Here is a 22370-nt window from a genome sequence, read left to right on the forward strand (position 1 = left end):
TCATTACCACTACACAGTAACCCCTTAGGAACCAAAACAAAAGAGTATAAATGAGGATGCCCAGCAGTAGCCCACAGTCCACATATGGCTCTGACAGCTTTAATTTGGCCTTGTAAGATCTTAAATGTTTAACATTAATGTGTGACTTTTAGCTGTATTTTTCATTACTGGATAGCATGGTGTGACATTGCAGACTTCATAGGTAATAACACTATGCTTTGTAGGGGAGGAAGGCACGGTGCAGTGCTAAAAGCTTTTTTAACTTATGTTTCAAATAACATATCCAATTTTAATAATTAAGAAATTACTGCCTAATAGCAGTAAAATCTATTTTCACAGACACATATACTTGTAGGTAGACTGAAAGATCATTATTAGTAGTTGCTATGTTTTGCCATACTTGCCAAGTCACACAAGTGCATGCAATATCTGATACACATGGGTTTTGATTTGAATGAGTGTGAGTGGCAGGCACAGGTGGCAGAATTAGCACTGCACTGTACCTACCTCCCCTACACAGCATACTATGAAGTCTGTGGACATACCATGCTATCCAGTCAGGAAAAATATAGCTAAAAATCACACATTAATATTAAATGCTTAGGAAGTAGAAAAATAAAGCACATAGTTTTTTTGCTTATGATATTGTTACAATTAGGTATCTAACGTCAGTAATATTGGAACTATTATGACAAAAATATGTACTTATGTATTTAGCTATCTCGTGTTTTGGTTTCTGAGAGAAGGTCTTGCTGTGTAGTCCAGGCTGGCCTCAAATTCATCACAGTCCTCCTGCCTGAGCCTCACAAGTGCTAGAATTACGGCCAACAAAATTTATTTTTAAAGGAAGCTTTGTTAAATAGACTAACTGTATTATGGATTTTCTACATTTTCCACTATTTTGCATGCATTTTATTCTCCAAGTCACACAAGCATATATAACACCTGATACATTGAGGTTTTGATTTGACTGACTGTGTGATAAGTGCAGGAGGCAGAGTTAGCCTACTGTATTCTGCTGAATATGAGTTCGTGGGCTAACTCATCTGTAGTCCACATTCACTACATAGTCCACATTCAAACACTATGCAGTCAAGTCATGCAAAATACTGCTAAGTTTGCAATCTTCTGGGGCTGTTAAATTATGAAGTGTTACTATGAAGTGCCGCATGTTGGACACAGTTGGATGATATTTAACCATTTTCTTGACTTCTATCGCCACTATTTTAATAATAAAGCAATAACAAAATTACATATTCTACTTTTGTTCTAAGTGCTCTGCTGAGCCTTTAAAAAAAAAAAATCTAATTTTTCCCTAAAAGTAGATGTTACTATCCCTGTGCTTGTTTATGAGAGAACTGAGGCCACAGTGATTTGTAACCTGTCTAGCAACACACATTAAAGGCCCAGTTTTTACTTTCAAGACTATGTCTTCCCAGTATGCCATAATAAATTTCTTTTTAAAGTTCAAAATTGCAAATTATTGTTGTTCCTTCCCTACTGTAGTTTCTCATTGTCAACTACCATGAACATTTCAAAATTTTCATTAAAGAAGCTATTTGATCACATAGGATTGCCTTGGGCTTACTTGGATATATTTCTCCAGGAATACTGATATTAGGTAGGTAGTACTTGAAAACATATATACAAGCAACTAATAGTAGCAGCACATACTTAACTTACTTGATAGTCTTAATAACTTTGTAAGCTGAAGGCTATTGATTGCCCCATTCTACTGATGAGCAAATTGCACTCTTCATATGACCACAAAATCAAGAAGCGCCTGTGGGGTTTGAACTCAAACAAAATGGCCTGAGCACACTATTTTGCTCTCCTAGCAGCAGAGCAAGATCAGTGAATGACAGGTTGTCTGTGAAAGCCCATTACAGTGGTGGTGAACCTGTGGTACACATGTCATGGGAGGGGGTGGCTGTTTCATCATTGGAAGCTCTAAAAGGTTTGCCATCACTGGCCTATCAACTTTGCTCTTCTACATACCATAATATTCACTGTGGAACAGCCCAGTGATAAACATTCTCTATTCAGTGTGGCTATAGTCCTGCTTTTATGGAATGCCAAATGGAAATGGTATCTAGATCTTCCTTTAATTTACTAAGAAGTATGACCATTGTATGCATTTTTTTTCTTCTATTTTGCAGTGTCAAGATAGTTTACTAGTCTAATTAATTATGTTTTTGACATCAGGAAGGAAAAGCTAGAATTCATGCACCTACAATATATGAATAGCAATGGAATACCCATCTCTGACAGAAGTAAACAAACAAGGGGGATATAATTGAAGGACCATTTTATAGTGAAAAAAGATATATCTGTATATACAAAACAGCATAGATATGCAGCTACTTTCTCTTAGTTCAATGAGAAGAAAGTTTGAACTAATAGTATTTGGACAAGATAATCATGTCTATGTCTTGTACTATGAATAACTACTACAAAGACAACAATATGCAATGTATTAATTATTGTAATTGTCCTACTAACCTGTTTTGAAACTGTCTCATTGCTACTTCTTTCTCAATAAAATTAACATAAAAATTAAAAAATATAGTTAGGATAGATACATAGCTACTTTTTCTTAGTTCAGTGAGAAGAAAGATTTGTACTAATAGTGTTTAGACAAGATATCATGTCTACATCTTATACTCTGAGTAACTACTATGAAGACAACAATATGCAATGTATTAATTATTGTAACTGTCCTAACCTGTGGAAACTATCTCATTGCTATTTCTTTCTCATTAAAATTAATTTTTTTAAAAAAGGAAGGAAAAGCTAGTATCATTTTGTTCTTTTTCGTTTCTTAAGCTGTTAACTATTTATTAACTGACCCATAACAATCCATAAATAATATTGAAGGCTATCACTGTTTTAGACACGGAAGGTACTATGCCTAGCTATTTAAAAACTTGTTCAAGGCCAGAGAGACATATTAAAACTTGAAAAATCCTTTACATTGAATATTAGAATATTGCTACTAGTCCAGACTCACACTTTCAAAACATAACTACAGTAATATTTCAGTTCATAAACACTTCTTTTGCAAACAATTCAGGCATCTTCCTCCAAATAATAAAATAATTCAAGTTTGTAAACCAAGATTACCACTGTATATAGAAAAAGATCACTGGCTGTGGGGATCAAACCTTTTTTTCTGGTCCAAGCTGACTAAGGTAATTCTTTTCCTGTGCTCTCTGCCTCATCCTTTTTAGTCTTCTCAGGAGTTACGTATTATCAAAACTCTCATTAGTATACTAATCTCATTTTACTAGATATTCTACCCACATGTAATTTGAGCCATTTCTGCATTTAGAAGAAACACAAGTATGCACACCAACATGCACATCATGAAAATAAAAAATAAATCTTCCTTGACTTTAGTTATTATTATTTTTTCTTTGCAGCCAGAATTTAGAGATATTTTTAACCTACATTTCCCCCCTCTCTTTCACTTATTCTTCAACTCACTGCTTTTTTGTTCTTCGAGGAATCTCCATACTGATTAACATGATGGTTGTACTAGTTTACATTCCCACCAGCATTGTAAAAGGGTTCCATTTTCCCTGTAGCAGTGCCAACATTTCTTTATACTTCGTTTCTTGATGATGGTCATTCTTTATGAGGTAAGATAGAATCGCAGTGCTGCTTTAATTTGCATTTCTCTAATGGCAGTTGTGTTGATGATTTCTTTGTGTATTTTTTTTGGTACTTCTGCACTGTCTGTTCATTTCACTTGCCCAATTTTTGACTGAGTCTTTCTTTTGGAATGGGGAAATCTCTCTTTTTCTTTGTTTTTTGGTTACTCAATTCATTGTTGCTGCCTTGTGTTTTATGTCTGTCTGTCTGTCTGTCTGTCTGTCTGTCTGTCTGTCTGAATATCACGTATTTATTTAGTAGTACTGATCCCAGGGCCTCATACGTACTAAGCAAGGGTTCTACCATTGAGTTAGATCACCAACCCCCGTGGGGTTTTTTGGTTTAGGTTTTTTTAATTAAAAAAAATGTTTGGTTTGGTTTTCTGAGACAGAGTCTCACCAATTCACCCAGACTAGCCTCGAACTTGTGATTCTCTTGCCTCAGTCTCTCAAGTAGCTGGGATTACAGGTGTGCACCCAGCCATTATTATTGCTTTACAATATTGTGTGTGTAAATGTTCCACATAATTTATCTATTGTACTGTTGATGAAGCAAGCATTTAGTAGATAGTTGCCGCTTCTTGACTTTTAAAATGCTTGATATAACTTTTACCCTTCATTTGACTCCTTAAAACACTGTTCCATGTACTCTGAAGATATCACTCTCCTGGTTTCTCCCCATCTCTTTGATGTTCTATCCTTTTCTACTTTCTTTGCAGGCTCATCCTCCTTTACCCAGTCCTAATGTTGGAGTTCCCTCAAGAATTTATTTTCATATACTCATTTCATTGTAGTATGTTCTCCCTGTGCATTCTTACTAAACCTATTACTGTTTAATTATCACCCATGTGATGACTAACATATTTCTAGCCCCATCCTCCCCTGCCAGTTCTGGAATAGCCTTCTTATCATATCCAATATACGTGGATGTCCTGAGGAGTTGTAAATCCAACATATCCAAAACTGAATTCAGGTTCTTTCTTAGCCATACCTAATCGTTTTCTGAAGTTTCTTAATTCCTTGAGTGATATCACCATCCATCTAATACAGCAAATCAGATATTAGTTACTGTATTCTTGATGGCATCATCTAGTCATCATTGTTCTTGTCTGTTTTAGCTCCTACTGTCTGCTATTTATTCATTTCTGTCCATTTCTACTGTCACTGTTCTATATAAATAAGCTACCAACTTCTTTAATCTGAAGTGTTACAGAAGCTTCTAAACTGAGCTCTCGTACATAGTTCAGATAGTTATAATACTAATTTCTCTTAGTTCATTGAAAAAAGTATGCTAATACTGTTCGGATAATTAAATGCCTGTATCTTCTCTGAGTAATTTAAAGATAACAGTACCCAATATATTAACCATTGGTTGTTTTGGGGATCAAACTCAGCTCCTTGCACTTGCCAGGCATGAGCTTATGCGCTTGAACTGTCTCCCCAGCCCTGATATTAACTGTTGTTACCCTCGTATTATCATGTTTTGAAATTTTGTTTTATTTTTTTTCTCTTTAAAATGGAAAAGAAAGAAAAAGTAATAATTACTTTTAAAATGGGTTTAAATCTATTTGAGTAATCTCCCTGCTTAAATCTCTACAAATAAAGGCCAGACTCCTTAATATGACCAGGACCTGCACAGTATGATGGTTGCTGACCTCTTTAGGTTGTCATATATTTCGCTGCTCCATGTTCTTTATCATCTGGCTAGGTTGGTCTTCTGAAAGCTGTCCTAATGTACTATCACTGGGCCTTAAATTCTCCTCCCTAATCTTTTCTGTATGACTTATGCTCATTCTTCCAACTCAATCACTTTTTTTCCTATAGAAATTGTTCTTTCATTTTATCTACCACAGTTGTGATTTTATATTTAGGGGAAGCAGTTATTTCCCACTTTAAATTGTAAGTTCCATAAGGGAAGGTATCTACTTTTGTTCATTACTATATACCTAATACCTTCATATAATAACTGCTTAATAAATATAATTTGAACAAATAAACCTCAGTTCCCCATTCCTACAACATTATTGGAAGGGTTAACTAAAATTACATATGTAGAAACATAACACAAGAAAAATTGGTATTAGGATGTCCAAGTAGATAGATTCTGTTAAGTAATATTTTAAGTTTTCATTTTCACTATGACCTTGTAATTTTACCAAAAAAAAAAATGGTAAGAGTTTTGTGGTTTTGGTTCTCATTGTTTTGGCCCTTTTGTCTGGTCCCCCAGTTCTTCCATTCCTCCCAGAGTTTTAGCTCTCATAGTTAATGGTTGATATATTGTGTCAACTTGAGACATTTAGAAGGTTAACTAAGTAGCTCTCATAAGAGGTAGAGTCACTTAGTTAACCATTAGAATGTTCTGCTTCTTAGGATGTAAAACACATGTCCTGAGGTGACTGTTGATGCTCTAGGATCTGTCAACTTGTGAAGTTTAGAAGGTGAACTGAGTAACTCAGGGGGGTTCAGGGGCCTCACTTTATAAACATCCTTAGCCTGTGCAAGAAGAGGGCATGGAGATGATACCAATGTTACACCTGCCCTTTGGTGGTGTGGGGGTGGGGATAGTCGCCTTTCAATATAAAGGAGAAAAAGAGGCTTGTTTTCTCCTCTTGCTCATGTTGCTTTTACTGACTTCTGCTGCCTTGAAGTGTTGTCCCTGTGCGGTGTCATGCTGCATTGGAGCCAGCTGATTATGGACTGAAACCTCCATTCTTCCTTCGTTTTGAGTAGTGGTTATTTTGTCCCAGCAATGAGAGAAGAGTAACAGCGTACTCCATTCTACAGAACTTACAGAATATCAGTTGTCTTTGTTAAGTACATTTGTATCTTTTCTTTTTCTTTCTTTCTTTCTTTCTTTCTTTCTTTCTTTCTTTCTTTTTTTTTTTTTTGTATTTTAGGGAATGGTCTACACAGTGTTTAGGGTCTCACTACTAGATGGGGCTCATGATCCGCCTGTTTACAGCCTCCTGAGAGCTGGGATTACAGGCATACACCACCATGCCTAGTCTCAGTTGCCATCTCAACACACCCCTGGGGCAGGACCAGCATGGCAGGCCCTGGGGATTGAACCCCTGGCCCCTACGCTTTAATCCACTGAGCTATTTGGCTGGCCCTGTATCATATTTATTATTCCTCTTCTTCCATTGATGACAGTACAATATCCAAGCTCCTTAATAGTACTTTAAGGTTCAGAGACGTAAATGCCTTTCAAAAGAATACTAGAAAGTTAGAAAGTTGTGCCTGGACTAAAATTCCTTTTCTGACTTGTCTATTAGATTAGAATGCTTCCCCCAAAACTATATGACATTCTTGCCCAGCTATACCGTCAAATAGCATCTGCTTTTTGATCTCAGAAGAATTTTTTAGCATAGTCAAAAAATCTCTGATAATTCCAAAATCATATTCAAAGCATAACATTGTCTTCCAAGTGTCCCAGTTTTGACCATAGTCCTGCAAAATTTTAAGTGTTCTTCACTTGATGTAGGTTGCTTCAAACTTGATGCATTTATTGAATTGGTTGCAGTTTTAAAAAGATAAAATTCAATATAGATAAGATTCTATAGTTGAGATCTGATGAGAACAGAATTATGGTATTAAAGAGAATATGGTCTTATTGTAGGAGGAGATCTTAGCCCTAGAGAATAGATAACAGGGTACAGTAGGATTTACCAAGTCTGGGATGATGCGGGAGGAAGAACTAGATTCTAGAGGAAAATTTGGTAGCATGATGGTAGAGTCTACAAGGAAATATAGCCTGCTTCCAGTCTTTGTCCGATTGGGCCTCCCCCTGCACCTAGATATGCACAGCTATAGTAGCAAAGAATCATCTACTGTCAGTATCCTCAGGGAGATCCTTCACTCTAGTAAAGAAAACAATCATTGTTGCTTGCCTCTTAGCTACCTGTATGTGTCCAAAATGACAGCTTAATGTTTCTTAAGCCTCAAGCAACCAGTCTTGCCAAATCCCTCCTGAATTCACAAAGCAAGAGATGTTTTTTTGGCTTTCCTTAGTGGACTTCACTCACAACTGACTATAACATGATAATTTTCTCCACCAGGACATATTGAATAAAGGCTTTAGTGTTACAAAATTGGAGGAAGTCCAATTTGAATAATATTAGTTTGATTCTGTCAGAGATTTGAATATCATTTTAGCTGGGGAAGAGTGTATATTTAGGAGACTTGGGTCACATGGTAGTGATAGGTGTGTCTTAGTGTCTTAAATGACAAAATATGTAAAGTGGGTTTGGTGCATTGGAGCCTGGAGGCGTAGTTTGTAATCTCTTTTGAGTTCTACAGCTAGCTGTTTGATATAAGGCCTGAGGACTTTGGGTTTTTTTTTAATAGACAAGAGTTATTGTAGGATATATATGTGACCATGAAATAGAGTATGTTACTAGACAAATTTAATAGTTCTACAAAATTTGAAATTTTTTTTCATCTGCCATATGGGCATATTAGCAGCTTTCAGATTAAATGAGATAAAAAAAAATATGACTTGGTATGGCTAAATAAAAGGTTTCTTTCATGTGGTTGTAAGAATATAAACTATGGAGTCAGAACAACCTGAGTTAGAATTAAATATCAACCCCACAATAAGCAAAATATACTCAGGATTTTTGTTTTCTTACCTGTAAAACAGGAGTAATAATACCTCATTAATCCTGTACTAGCAATGTGTGAGAGGGTGAATCTAAAGTGTATGTTATATAGTAGATGTCAAATAAATGTTGAACTGTTCTCCATTTTTCTCTACAACCTTCCCTACCTCCAAGTTCAAATTATCTCCTAACTCTTAAAATTCTCTTGTTGTTTGTAACTCTAATGCATAATTCTTTAGTAAATGAAATGAATCAATTAAAAATTTGGTAACTTTTAAATAATACAGGACTCCTAAAGACAAGTGTACTAATAGTTTTTTTTAAGCTTACATTAAATCTGAAATGATCTTTTTCATTTTGCAGAGAAATTTCTTTTTTAAAGGAAGATTTCTAACATTACTAAAATATGTATAAGATGATTTATCTTCTATTTCTTGAAAAAGTTTTCACTGTTCAGTTTTTATTAGATTCATATTATTTTGTAATGTCTTTTTCTGTAAATTTATACAGCTTAAAGTTATAGGATACTTCGAAAAATAGAACTTTCATAATTAATATGCAAAAATGATTTATCCCTGTTTTGAGGAGTTAAATCTTCATAGCTTTTATTTCATAGTAAATCTGAAGCATTGACATAAGTGAATGCTGTAGGTGTGAGTTTGTCCACAGAAGACATACTTCACTTGAGACCAGGACTTTCTTCCATGTGTCAAATAGTTTTTAAAAAATGATTATCTCTCAGGATTTTCTCATTTTGCCTTTTTTTTTTTTAAAGTATGTTAATGGGGTGTATGTGTACAAGAATCAGTGAACCACTAAGTAAAAATACATACATATATGTGTATAGAGGGATTTACTGATTCTTATATTAACTTGAGAGCTCTAAAAGTATACTTAATAGTAAAATATTACTAAGTGTCCTATCCTAATCCCCTTTGAGACATCCAAAGGATAAGAAGTGACAGATTGAAAATTAAAAGATGGTATAATTACATTAGTAGCTGGCAAAATAGACTTTAAGATAACATATTAGAATAACTACTTAATGTCAAAAGATCTATTCACTAAGAGGTTTTCATACTAAAACTCAAATGTACTTAGATGTTACAGTCTCAACACATACAATGTATAACTTGGTGAAAATCTTAAGAGAAAAAAATCAGAAATCTGTTATGATACCACACGTCATCCCTCTTAGAAATCACTGTAGCTAGAACATAAAGGACAACTCAGATTATGTCTCTAGTGAGTACTTTGAGGTGTGAATATAGCCCTTAGAGATTTCATTGTCAGATGAGGCTAGGTATGTTATTCTTAAGTGAGATATTTAAAATTATTAATATTTTTATATCTAGTATACATTTCTAGCTTCTATACCAATATGAAAATGTTTTTATTAACTACATTAGGCATCCATTTAAATTTTAAAATCATCACATCTTACAAAGTCAAGTTGAAATGTCATTCAAATTATTCTAATTTTTCTGTAGTCTACATATATACATATAGATGTGAAAGAATTACATTGAAACATTAAATATGAAATAAAATTAGTATGCTTTTATCAAAGAATAAAAATGCATAAGCTGAAATTATATTCATATTGAATTTGAATAGTTTGTATTTTGCTTTTTTTTAATGTGAATAGTACAGGGTCTACCAGGTCTCACTACACAGACTGGACTTTGTAGTGGTCCTCTTGTTTTCAGCTTCCCATGTGCTGGGATTATAGGCACGCACCCCCATGCCCAGTCTCAGTCACCCTTTCAGCATGCCCTGGGGGTGGGACCTGTGCTGGGGCCTGCATGGCACACTGGGGATTGAACTCCAGTCCTTATGTCTGCCTAAGCAGGTGCTTCAGTCCACTGAGCTATCTGGTTGGCCCTTATTTTGCTTACTTTAATTGGTGGTTTCAAGTTCTCAGCAACTACTGAATTAAATTTATTTTGCCATCTCAAGTCAAAATACTTTTGTGTCTTATACTTTTCACTTCTCAGAGCTCAGTTAGCTATTTAAATGTAATGTATTTGTATGTACTTATCTCACTTTGGAGTTGTTTTGGTTCTAGATGTAGGCAGAATATGTAGTAAGAGTCTTCTGTATTTATCTTGAAAAGGAAAGAGTCCACTTAAATTAATGATACTTAATGCATAGCTAGCCTATGCAGAGCAGCCTCTTGTATCCTATGTTAGCTAAAATTAGAATATAAGGCCAAGACTGTGTCTTCAAGCACCTTAGAACTTGATATCTAAACATAGTCGCCATCAAACTGATGACTTCTTTTAAACTATAACTTTTTGTTTTTCAGTGCTGGGAATAAAAAACATCCTAGAGCCTTGAACATCCTATGCAAGTGGTATACTATTGAGATACATCTTCAATCCTCCCAACTTTTAAACCAAGAATTCTAGAGATTCACAATGAGGGTTATGGGAATTGAATGTAGGGAAAAAAATGGTTGTCATTGGCCAGCAAGGATTAACAAAGTAAAATTATTTTTTTCATTTTTAGATAGTACCCATTTATCTTGCTATGTCTAATTTGGCATAGTTAATCCAGACTGTGTATTTTCTAGTATGAAAAGCCAGCAGCACTGTCCTTATGCTGAGACCAATATTGTTAGCGTAACTACCCAAATTTTGCCAAGGAATTAGATGCTGCTAGAAAAATATCCAGTGTTCTTATGTTTGTTATCCAGAGTTCCACAGTGTTGTGGGGTAAATGGCATTCCACCATTGACTAGACATTTGCCAAATGGTTGGTTGGTACTCTTTCTGCATACAAAGCAGGCTTGAGATGCATCATTGTATACATGAAGGTTTCATAGTTTTGATGAGCTAAAGTATCCACTAATGAATATAGCAGCTCTCTTGTTTTTCCTCAGAATCTGTTTGTCAAGTTTAAAATAAGGAACTAGTTGAGATACAAGCACCTTTGTAACTGATGATTTGGTTTTGATTTGCTGTGTCATTGTGATTGTAAAATAAGGCAGAAGGCTTGTTCTCGTAAGTTCCTGCACACTTATAGTTAATATTTTCTATATTGATTTTACAAATTTTCCTTAGTGTGTCCCTATAAGTGTTAGGAAAACATCTTGAGAAAAATCCTGTATTTAACAATGTGCCTTTTGTGTGTAGGATAATTTTTAAGTTTCCCAAACTGTTAAGATAATGAAATTATGTTGGGTACCAAGATTACCACTGAGCTAATTTCACTCACCAATAGGAGTGACTTTCTACAGATTCTTCTGAGCTTCCAGTTTCGTATTATTTTCTCCTTTTCATGAGTGCTTAATATTTTTAGATGCTGTTACAAAGCCAGTCTTCACTAGTGATGGCTTGTGTTTCCAGCCCCTGTGTGTGTGTGTGTGTGTGTGTGTGTGTGTGTGTGTGTGGTATGTGTGTGTGTGTCAGAAAAAAGTAAGAAGAGAGAAAACAAATGTCACTGGAATTTCTGTTAACTCTGACCAGGTAAGGGACCCTGGATATTTGTGAATCAAATCATGCTCATTATGGCAAATGCAGATTTGTTTACTGTTATTTTGATAGTGCACATTAGCATTGGTTACGATATGTGTTTCTCATGCCTTTTGGTTCCTTATCTAAATAACAGCAGCAAACAATGAAGTATTCAGAGTTTAGCCATCGTCATTCCTATATTTTCTTTAGTCCGAACTGAAATAAAAATGGAATAAAAGACCATTTTATTTATCTTTAAATCCCCTATCAGCAGAAAGTAATTAACTGAAGATCCACAATTAGCCTCACAGCAGTCCATATTAACTATCTCCAACCAGCCCAGGTCTTTTCAGAGGTAGCATAATTCTGAGATTATTTTGCACTTGAAACAGAGAGCATTATAGTAGTTAGCTTGAAACACATTTAATAGTATGAGGCTTTTCCTTTTTCATGTAGGTTAATGTCTACTCACTCTAATGATAATTTCCTGACTTGCACATGATTTAAATACAAATGGAAGAATGCTTCCTTCCTAATATAAAACTATTTGTTTCTTTTGGTAAATTTAGAAGTAGATGCTTTGTTTTGGCTGGAAATTTTCATTATTGAATTAGTTACTTGACACAAAGGAATTAACAAAATGGATTGAACATTAAAGGACAATGAAGAAACATGAGGTCCACTGCTAGCTGATAAAGTGTAATTGCTGTCTTTGCCATGTTTACCTTTTTGGTTTAGTTTTGTTTTAAAGGAAATGTTCAGTTGTATAGCATCCTAGCATAATTCTGACATTGCTCAAAGCTCAACCCTGAGAACCTATTCCATAGCTCTCTGTTTTAATGCAATCCACTTTTATAGGTTTAAATTACATTTGGTGACACTGTTTTTGTGGTTGAATTAGAAACTTTTTTTTCTTTCTTTCTTTCTTTTTTTTCTTTTTTTTTTTTTTTTTAGTTAAACCTGTGATAAGTAATTGTCACAGTTAGCGCCCTGGTACAATACTAATTTGAAGTGACATGTCCATACTGGCCCTCAGTAACATGAAGAAGCCTAACAGGTGTGAGGGGTGTGGCTTCCCATGGGCTCTGTTGAACTTCTAACCAGAGAAAAATAGCAGAAAAAGTGAAATGAACCTTGAATAAAGCTGTCAGCAGTAATTATCTCAGCAACACTTTGTGGGGAGATAAAATAAGCACTGCTGCTTTTACAACCCAAACTCACTGCATCTAGGATAGATTTTTTTTCACCTATTTAACATAAAGTGGTGAATACTTTTCAATAGATGGTTCCACAGAACCTAATTAAATAATAACAGCAATAACAATTATTGTGGAATACAAATTATTGGGAGAACTGTGTTTTTATTTTAACACATGGTTTCTTTTGGTATTTGTTTTCAATTTTGGTATTAAAACTTTTCGTATTTCTTACTTTGTTAAACCATTGTGTATGAAATCGCCAGTGACATAACAAAATTTCTGGGAATCTCTTCTGGAAAGTGATATTTTCACAATTTAAAAAAATACTTAAGTTTGGTGTTCATTTACTTTAAGAATAGAGTGCTCATTATATTGGACTGCCCAACACAAAACAAGATCATCTGAGTCAAATGTGTGACCTGCAAACCATCATGTGAACACTGTCATATTTGAGTAGATGAAGAATCAGGGAACATTTGATACATCTTTTCTGATGTCTTCCCTAAGCATAATCCAGTGTCATTTTCTTTTATGTCAGTGTTTTTAAAATATACTCTACTCAACAAAATAATTCAAGTGATGTAATAACTATCTGACCTGAGAAGTATAAAATTATACTTCATTACAAATTTTGTCACTTTTGTAGTTAACAGTTTTTTGAACTGAGTATTGAACTCAGGGCCTTGTGCTTGCCAGGCAGGCACTGTGCCACTGAGCTATATTCCTGGCTTAAAGTTAACTTTAAAAAAGAAAACCTAATAAAATTTTACAGCATAAGTTACTGTATTTCATCTTTTTATGCTTTAAAATACAGTTCTTTATTTTGGTAATTTAATGACATCTAAAGACTTAAGATTGTTTTTCATAGTTTAATTTTGCCATGTTCCTGCCCTCAAAAAATTAATAAGCCAATCAGATTGGTTCACATTACAAGCAAAAGTGTTTTAAAAACAAAAGTAGGAATCAACTTTAGTTAGTTCTGACTCCGTTCTGCTTTTTATTAGCTCTGTGATCATGAGTGATTCTGACTCTCATTTTTGTCTGTGGAATAGGACTTTGACAGACTCTACCAAGTTCATTATCTCTAATAGGTCATAATAAGGATTAAGTGTAGCAGAGTAAAGCAGAGCACTTTATTTGTAAACCTATAGCCTAGTGAACCATTGGTTTCAAAAAGCCGAAACTATCCTGTGGTGGTAGCTCAGTAACTTAAGTGAATAAAAGTAGTTTTTTGCACTCAAAACAAGTACTGTTTATTTCCCACAGTTACATAGCAAACTCTGCATCAAGTGTGATAAATAGACTGATGCCCTCACAACAGTTTCATTACTTAGAAAACTTTACATAAGCAGACACTGAGGCGAAAAAGTAGCAAGATTGTCCAAAATCATACAGCTATTAGGGAGCACAGTCAGGATTTCAAACTCTGGCAATGTGGCTTTGGAGTCCAACTTTGTAATCACTCTTCTTTTTAATACCCATTGAAAGAAGCATATGACATTTGTTTACCAAACAAACTGCCTTACAGTGATACATGTTATTCCATGAATTTCCTTCTTGCAAGTCAATTTTTTTTTTTTTTTTTTTTTTTTGTGGCGGAGCTGGGGATTGAACTCAGGCCCTTGCGCTTGTTAGGCAAGTGCTTATTCTACTGAGCTATCTCCCCAGCCCTCAAAATGATTTGAGAAACATGGGGAAGCTTTATGAAATTTCTCCATATTCAGTGACTGACTACCAGAAGACACCAAGTGCTTTAAGAAGACAGAAAACTTTAATGTTCAGGAGAGTATATGGAAGTGATGGTTCAGCTGTTGGGGTGATGCTGAGGCAACTTGGCTTGAGTGTCAACAGAGAAGTCTCTTTGTGTAATAGATTTGCTATATTTTAAGAAGTTGAGATGTGTTTTGAAGTATTTTCACATTTCCTTGTATTATCCTCACTTACCTATAAAATAGACAGGTGAGAAAGAATGATAGTAAAAACTTAGGCAAGAGTAATATAAAGAGAAAAGAATAAGCAAGTGCATGACACATATTTGATCAGTGAGCAAACAAATCTATGTATAGTATACAAAATATAGTGGGAAGTAGTTCCTGGAAGGACAGTCTAGGTTATGTCCTTGAGCATCAACTAAAAAAAAAAATCATTCAACATGAGAAAAAAGGATGTAAAATTCATAAAGTCCATTTAAAAAAATTGCAGGTGATAAAATTGAGAAAAGGAAGTTGATTGAAGCAACACAGTAAATAAGAGGAATGTTCATGATTTTAACTTAGGTCTTAGGATCTGTGCACAATGTCCTACCCATATATTCATGAGTGTTTTACACACATAGAAATGTGTTAAAGGCAACACTGTTGGAACATCACAAAAGGGTGCAATGCAGCATAAAGACATAGAACAACAGTATTTTCTTTAACCGTGGCAACAGGAAAAGAAAAAGTGGCTTACATGTTTGGTAAATGTCTAAGCTTAATATTCTCAGTCATTTTAACTGGGACAAGCCTTCTTTGGTCCACGATTGCCTCTTGCTCTGTCCTTCAATGTTAATTAAATTCAGCTTACAGAAATTCAATGGGAAACTTATAACAGATTCTTCCTTTGGCTGTCATTTTGAACATAGCCTCTGAAAATCCAAGTTACAAGCAGATAGTGAGTGATATCAGAGATGAGCTCTTAGAAGCACTCAGAGCTACAATAGGTCTAAATGTACTGTCAGCTAGACAACATTTGCAAGCATGTTATGCAGGAAGAAATAACAATTTAAATAATTTAAACTTTATTCACTTAGGAATTAAATATTTTACTAAATATTGGCCAACATAGTTTGGATATCTTGAGTATGGAAAAGATTAGTATATTTAGTTGCTCTGTCTGTGTTTCAGACATGTACTGATTAAATGTAGTTAACATAAGCTTGTATAAAATACTTACACTACACCAATACTGTCATCTAGGCCTATCTAACTATATATTCTGATATCTGTGAACTAAGCTACTGCACTGCAGATGGTAATTTGTAATAGTGGTTTCATCTAGGCCTAGATACTAAAGACAGAAAAAATATCTGGTAATCTTCCTTTTTTTAAAGGAGCCAGAGATGAAGGTAGTATGGATTTTATTTTGTTTTTTAAGTTAAAATTAAATCTACTATGGTAAGCACTTTTCTGTTTATCTTTTTAATACTCTTAACAAAGATATTAGTCCCATTTCTCAGAAAACTGAGATCCCATGAGGTCATGCAACTTGCTTGGGCAGTATCAAAGATAAGCCTCAAGTCCAGTTTACCTATGTCCAAGAGCCTATTATATGTATAAGGGGCACTCAAAAGTGGGTTTTCAATGACTGAATTATGAACTCTGAGTAACTGTATGGTTAATATGACCTATTCTTGAGTTAATGACTTCAATTATTAAATAGGGGGAAGAATTGAGAAATCTACACATAAACCATTTTTCTCTTCACCATTCTCACTAATTAGAAGCAATACATTCATGTTCCTCTTCTGCCCTCCACCAGAGGGTGCTCAAAAGCAATTATATAAAGCAATACAGGCTATGAGAAACAAGCCATTTTAATTCACAGCATGGAATATTGACCTGTGTGCAAAAGAGTTGACTTTAAAAGAAAACTAGGTTCAACTGAAATGATTTACTTGGTTTAAAGTTACCTTGCAAAGGACAACTTGCCCGTCTTCTTGTCTAGAGTACTTTATGGTAAGCAAGTCTGAATGTTCTCTGTAAATACATATGTGAAATACTATGCCACTATGTAGTGCTAGGCTTGTCTAATAGGACTACAATTCTTTGGTATAATTTAGTAGTGTACAGAAGTATTCTGAAGTACTTCAGAACTTATGTTGTACTCACTAGGATCAATAAAAACATCGAAGAATATTGTGGTATCCATAGTTGAGTTAATAAAAATGTTCTTGCCTAGAAATTTCATTAATTCTGTTGCAGGAAGCAACTCTTTATCTCCCTAAGGTATAATCTGGTTTGGAAAAATGAAATAGAAAATTTAAAACAAGATAGTTCCTGTGTAGAACAATCTCCTCTTGGTAGAGAAAAACCAAAAATAATGTTAGATCAGCGTTGCATTGAACAGACATAGGCAATTAGAATGTTAAGGGGAAAAAAAAATCAGATAATTCTCCTGGATTAAAAGGACTCCCCCTCCCCCACTGGTGTGATGGCATATGCCTGTGATCACAGCTCTGGGTGACTGAGGCAGGAGGATCACAAATTTGAGCCTATTCTGAGACACTTAGTAACTTAGACATCGCATCAAAAATTCTAAAAATTTAAAAAGGGTGGGATGTAGCTAGTGCAAAAACCTTGGGTTCATGCTATGGCAGCACACACATTTACATTTTTAAAATCATTTAAATAAAATTTGAGATAATTAACCTGTCTAGTTTATATTTTTGCAACTACCTATAACATCTTTAAAAGATAGTAAGATTATATAGTAAAACCTAGATTACAAGTCAAGAAAACATGCTTGTACTATCCCTAGATAGATGTAAGACTGAGGGGAAACAACTACCTCTATACCTCATTTTTTTCTCTTCTGGTAAACAGTAGGTTTACATTAATTCTTTGTTTGAGGAGAAACATTCTTCTCATTTGAAATCTTTTGTGGATTGGAGGGCTACTAATAATAGGAGTTTTATAGTAGCCTTGCTGTCTTTTCTCTTTGTACATTTTCATTTGTAACTTGGAATGGGGCAGAGGATGCTTGGCAGGGGAAGGTATAGCCTTCAAGATCTGTGTTCTCTTGGATGGCATACTACCAATTGATGAATTTTAAGGATCTGCCAAGTAATTCTGACATCTGAAGAATCTAGAATGATGGCATCATCTGTAGCAGCCATCTTTGTTTCTTCCCACTATGCTTGCTTGGATGCTAGATTTTATGTGCAAAGAAACTAAAATTTCTTACTGTATTTATTTCATTAACTCTTATTAACTTGCCAAATCAGTTGAAAAATGTAACACAGCAAGGCCAGGTAGTAAACAGCTTTCTGAGCTATTTACACAAGAGTTTGTAGATAATTGATCTTAACTTCTCTTTTAATATTTGATAGGTTCCAGAATATTATTAGTCATTTCCTTTTAACAGTGTGCTTTCTTATGAGGTGACTAAACTGCTATTTAACCCTGCTACAAGAATGTGGCAATGGGCTAGTCCAGGCAAGTGAGTATATACTTGGTAACTAGCATTCTTAATAAGCTTGCTTCAACCTGCCACAAATTAAAGCTCTGTGACTTTTCTTGCATATAAGTGATTTTTTAAAAAAGCTTGAATTGTGAATAAAAATAATCTTTTTTGATTTACACACTGGTTGGCGATAAAGTTCCAGTGTCCTGACTCAGTTTAGTTTAAAACTACCTTACTAATCTATCCAGTTCAACAGTGAACATCTGAAAATTTAAAGGAGTGATCCTGACATCAGTCATCCTCAGAACTCCTTAATCATAAAAGGCTTTGTGTTCAGAAGGTTATGTAATAGAAATCTTTTGAGTTAAACTGGCTTGCCACATAGTAACTGATTTATCTTAGACAAGTTATTCTACCTTTCTACTTTGTGATTAAATAATCATAATCTTTTTGCAAAGTGTCATGTATGGTAGACATATGTTAAGTACTTACTGTATAATACCTGACAAATGATGGCCTCTAGGAGTAGCTGTTTTAATTAAGCCAAAGAAAAAAGACCACATGACAATATATCAGACCACATGACACATATCAGACCACATGACAATGTATAGTAGGCTCTTAATTGTTTAATTGTGTAGTTTTTTATTGGCTAGGAGATAAAACTGCCTGATACTAATTTTGGCTTACTACTCAGAACCTCTGTGGACTTAGGCAAGATTGTTGATCTGTGTTAACATTAATAGTACCATCTTCTATTGTTTGGTTTGAATGTCTGAGGCAAAATAATGCTATCTAGCTCAAGCTAGCCCCAAATTTAAGACTCTCCTGCCTCAGCTGCCTGAATGTTAGAATTATAGGTACATACCACCACACCTGACTTTAAATGGATACTATAATAGTAACTTCGTGTGAAGCACCTCTTGTAATTTAAATATATATCAAGTTCAACCAGAACAATTTAAAAATCAAGTACTTTAAAAAATATTCGGTATTTTCATACATATGTTGAAACTTACCAAATTGCATACTTCAAATATGGGTAGGTCAGTTACTCTTTATTAAAGCAATATTCAGTGCTGTTTATCTTCCTCAGAGTATTACAGTGATTGTATTCTGTGCTAGTGAGCCTGGATGAATTCATTGTGCTAGTGCCTTTTTAGAACAATGATAAGCTTGACACAGTTTTTTAAAAAAACTTTCTTTTATAATGTTCCCTTTTAAACACAAGAAGATCACATTTAACAAATTGACTTATTAAAAACATGCACAAATAATAAAACTAAAGTGTTAGACTTGTTCATTTGCATTGGTAGGCATGCCACATGCAGGCAAGGAGCATACAGCTGGCTTAACCCAGTGTTTTCAGTAATGTATTAAGATTATACCCTATTAGAGCTGAAAATTACGTATCACAACAGAGTTTAACTGGGTGGCAAGGGACATAAATAATGTTGCTATTGCTGAGAAGAGGCTGCATGAGATCCTTTTTGTAGTGCTAGAGCACTTTCGTTGTTTGAAAAAATTATTTTACTATGTTTTCATATCTCGTGTTTAGAGTCAAGTTTTATCTTGAATACTTCGTTTGATACTGGTGACTGATAAATTGATGCATGTGTATTAATGAATAGGCAAGAATAAATTAATAACTTTTGGAACATGTAAAAATTTTAAATACATGTTTCGAGAATTATTAGACCCTTTTTCTTGAAAAGAATTCATTTGGTATTCATAAAACACAAAATGAAGTCATATTTCTTTATGCTTACCCAAATTTAATTTAAACTTCTAAATTACTACTTTCTGATCTACTACAAATTTCAATAGAAGTAAATATTTGCTGCCTTAATTATTTTGTCCAAGTGAGGTGAATTCTTTTGATAGTGTTGGACATAATACTGATAATAGGGGCTGGAAATTGTGTACCAGGAACCATGCTAGATTCTTTACAAGTGTTATAAGTTTATAACCTTTAACAATATATGAAATTGTGTATTAATGCATATTAAAACTCGGAGAACTTTGCATCTATATGTTAAAATTAGAAACAAACTAAATGCCTTCAACATCCAGTCTTCAGGGTACTCTTACTACCCTGAGAGTTAGGAAATTGAAGTATTATTGTACTAATCAGAAAACAGAAATACACTTTGGGGGCATATGAGTCCTTTCATGGTTCACTATTACGGCTTTGTCGAGCTCGTCTGTCATCTAATGACAGTTAGCCCTGGTGACCATATTATCTCAAATATGGAGAAACTTAAGCTTTCTATTCCAGTTCCAAAAATAATGGAAAAAAATGATAATATTCAAAAAGTAAAGTTCTTTTGGGAAACATGGTCACATTTTATTTACAAATGCTGGATTCTACTTCCTGCAGATATGTCTTGCTGAGTCAGGGCTCTCTTATCCCTGCCACCGACTCACTGTGGGAAGAAGGCCTTCACCTGCGCAGACCCGGGAGCAGTCAGAAGAGGTAAGTGCATTTGCCAGTCTTTCATTGAACAGAATGTTGTGTCCTTAACCCACCTGCCCACTTCCTATTCTTTTCTGTTTTTAATCTGCCACAGCAATGAATTGGTAAAGTTAATGTAGCGTGAATAAAGTCTCAGTAAATTCTTGAAGATCTTCCATACAAGGTTATTGTTAATATGCTCCTTCATGTTCTATTAGTTTCATGTTTCAACAGACAGAATGCAGACAAATGCTTAAAATGATTTTTACTTAGAACGTTGACAAGGAAATTTTTTAAACTTTTTTTCACGGCTGATGTACATTTTTAACAGACTTGATCTGGGAGATCTTTTAGTGCATTGGGTGGGGCATCTTCTGTAAGCCAGATATTATTCTGCAATGGACAGATCATCCAAGCAGAAAATCATTGAAAAAAAACCTGAATTTATACCACACTTTACATCAAATCAATTTAACAGTGTAAGATAATCTGCAAAATATTTCCTTTATGAGAAAAGATAAATGTCTTGAACAAAGAATGAGTCTTTTCATAAACCTATTAAAAAATGAAAAATCATATGCATTTTACTGTTTTGTTCCAAACTGTAGAAGTTAAACACATAATAAGTGCTTACTTAAGATGGAAAGGGCATTAAATTTGTATGTGGGTATATAGAAAAAAAGTCATAGCATATGTAGGGTGTGTTACTATTTGAGATTTGGGCCATTCACTGGAGGTGTTTGAAACACAGTTCTTATAGAAAGAGCTAGGAGGGGCATTCACCAAACTGTCTAACAAATTACCTAGCCCAAAAGAAGTAGGTAGTTTCTAGAAGTATACAACCTACTAAGACTGAATCAAGAAGAAATGGAAACTATGAACAGATCAATAAATAATAAGGATATTGAATGAGTAATAAAAAGTGTCCCAGATGGGGCTGGTGAGATGGCTCAGTGGTCTAAAGCACCTACTTGAAACAAGCTTGGCAAAGCACAGGGACCGCGGTTCAATCCCCCAGCACCACATGCCAGCCAGCCCCGCCCCCTGGTGGGCTGAGCTGGCCACACACACATTAAAAAAAAAAAAGTGTCCCAGAAAAAAAAAAATTAAAAACATACCCCTAGAGTTTCAATGCTGAATTCTGTCAAATGTTTAAAGAACTAATGCCAAGATTTTATGTATTTATTTATTTATTTATTGCGGTACCTGGGATTGGACTCAGGACTCTGAGCTTGCCAGGCAAGTGCATATTCTACTGAGTTATCTTTCCGGGTCCCATGCCAGGATTTCTTAAACTCCTCTAAAACATCAAAGAGGAAAGAGTACTTATTTTACAAGGTCAGCGTTACCATGTTACTAAGGCCAGATATGACTACTACAATAAAATTAGGTCGGCCAATATCTGTGATGAACAGAGATGTAAACAAAATAGTACTAATATGTCAGATTCAATGGCACATTAAAAGAATCATTCACTGTGATTGAATGGAACTTCCCCGAGAATGGAAGGATGGTTTCTTATACGAAAATCTATAATTAGAATATACCTCATTAGTCAAAATTAAGAACAAAAAACATATAATCACTTCAACATATGCTTTAAAAGTTTCGACAAAATTCAGTATCCTTCTATGATAAAAGTACTCAACAAACTACATGTAGAAGGACATTATCTCAACAAAATAGAGCCCAACTTGGTAAGCACATAACTAACATCATACATTTGTGGTGGTGGGGAGGTAGTACTGGGCATTGAATCCAGGACATTGGCACTGAGCTATATATCCCAGCTGTTTTTAAAACTTTTTTTTTTAAATTTTGAGACAATGTTTTGCCGAGCA

General features: G+C 34.6%; 1 protein-coding gene across 1 annotated transcript in view; it reads left to right on the forward strand.

The window, feature by feature from the left end:
• Nucleotides 1-22370, forward strand: part of Faf1 (Fas associated factor 1) — a 424408-nt gene that overhangs the window by 242878 nt on the left and 159160 nt on the right. Inside the window, exon 9 of the mRNA XM_004639141.1 lies at nt 20455-20550. Coding sequence (XP_004639198.1) covers nt 20455-20550 — 96 coding nt within the window. The remainder of the gene's footprint in view (nt 1-20454; nt 20551-22370) is intronic.

The sequence above is a fragment of the Octodon degus genome, unplaced genomic scaffold (genome assembly GCF_000260255.1).
Source record: "Octodon degus isolate 3935 unplaced genomic scaffold, OctDeg1.0 scaffold00107, whole genome shotgun sequence".
In the NCBI taxonomy this organism is placed as follows: Eukaryota; Metazoa; Chordata; class Mammalia; order Rodentia; family Octodontidae; genus Octodon; species Octodon degus.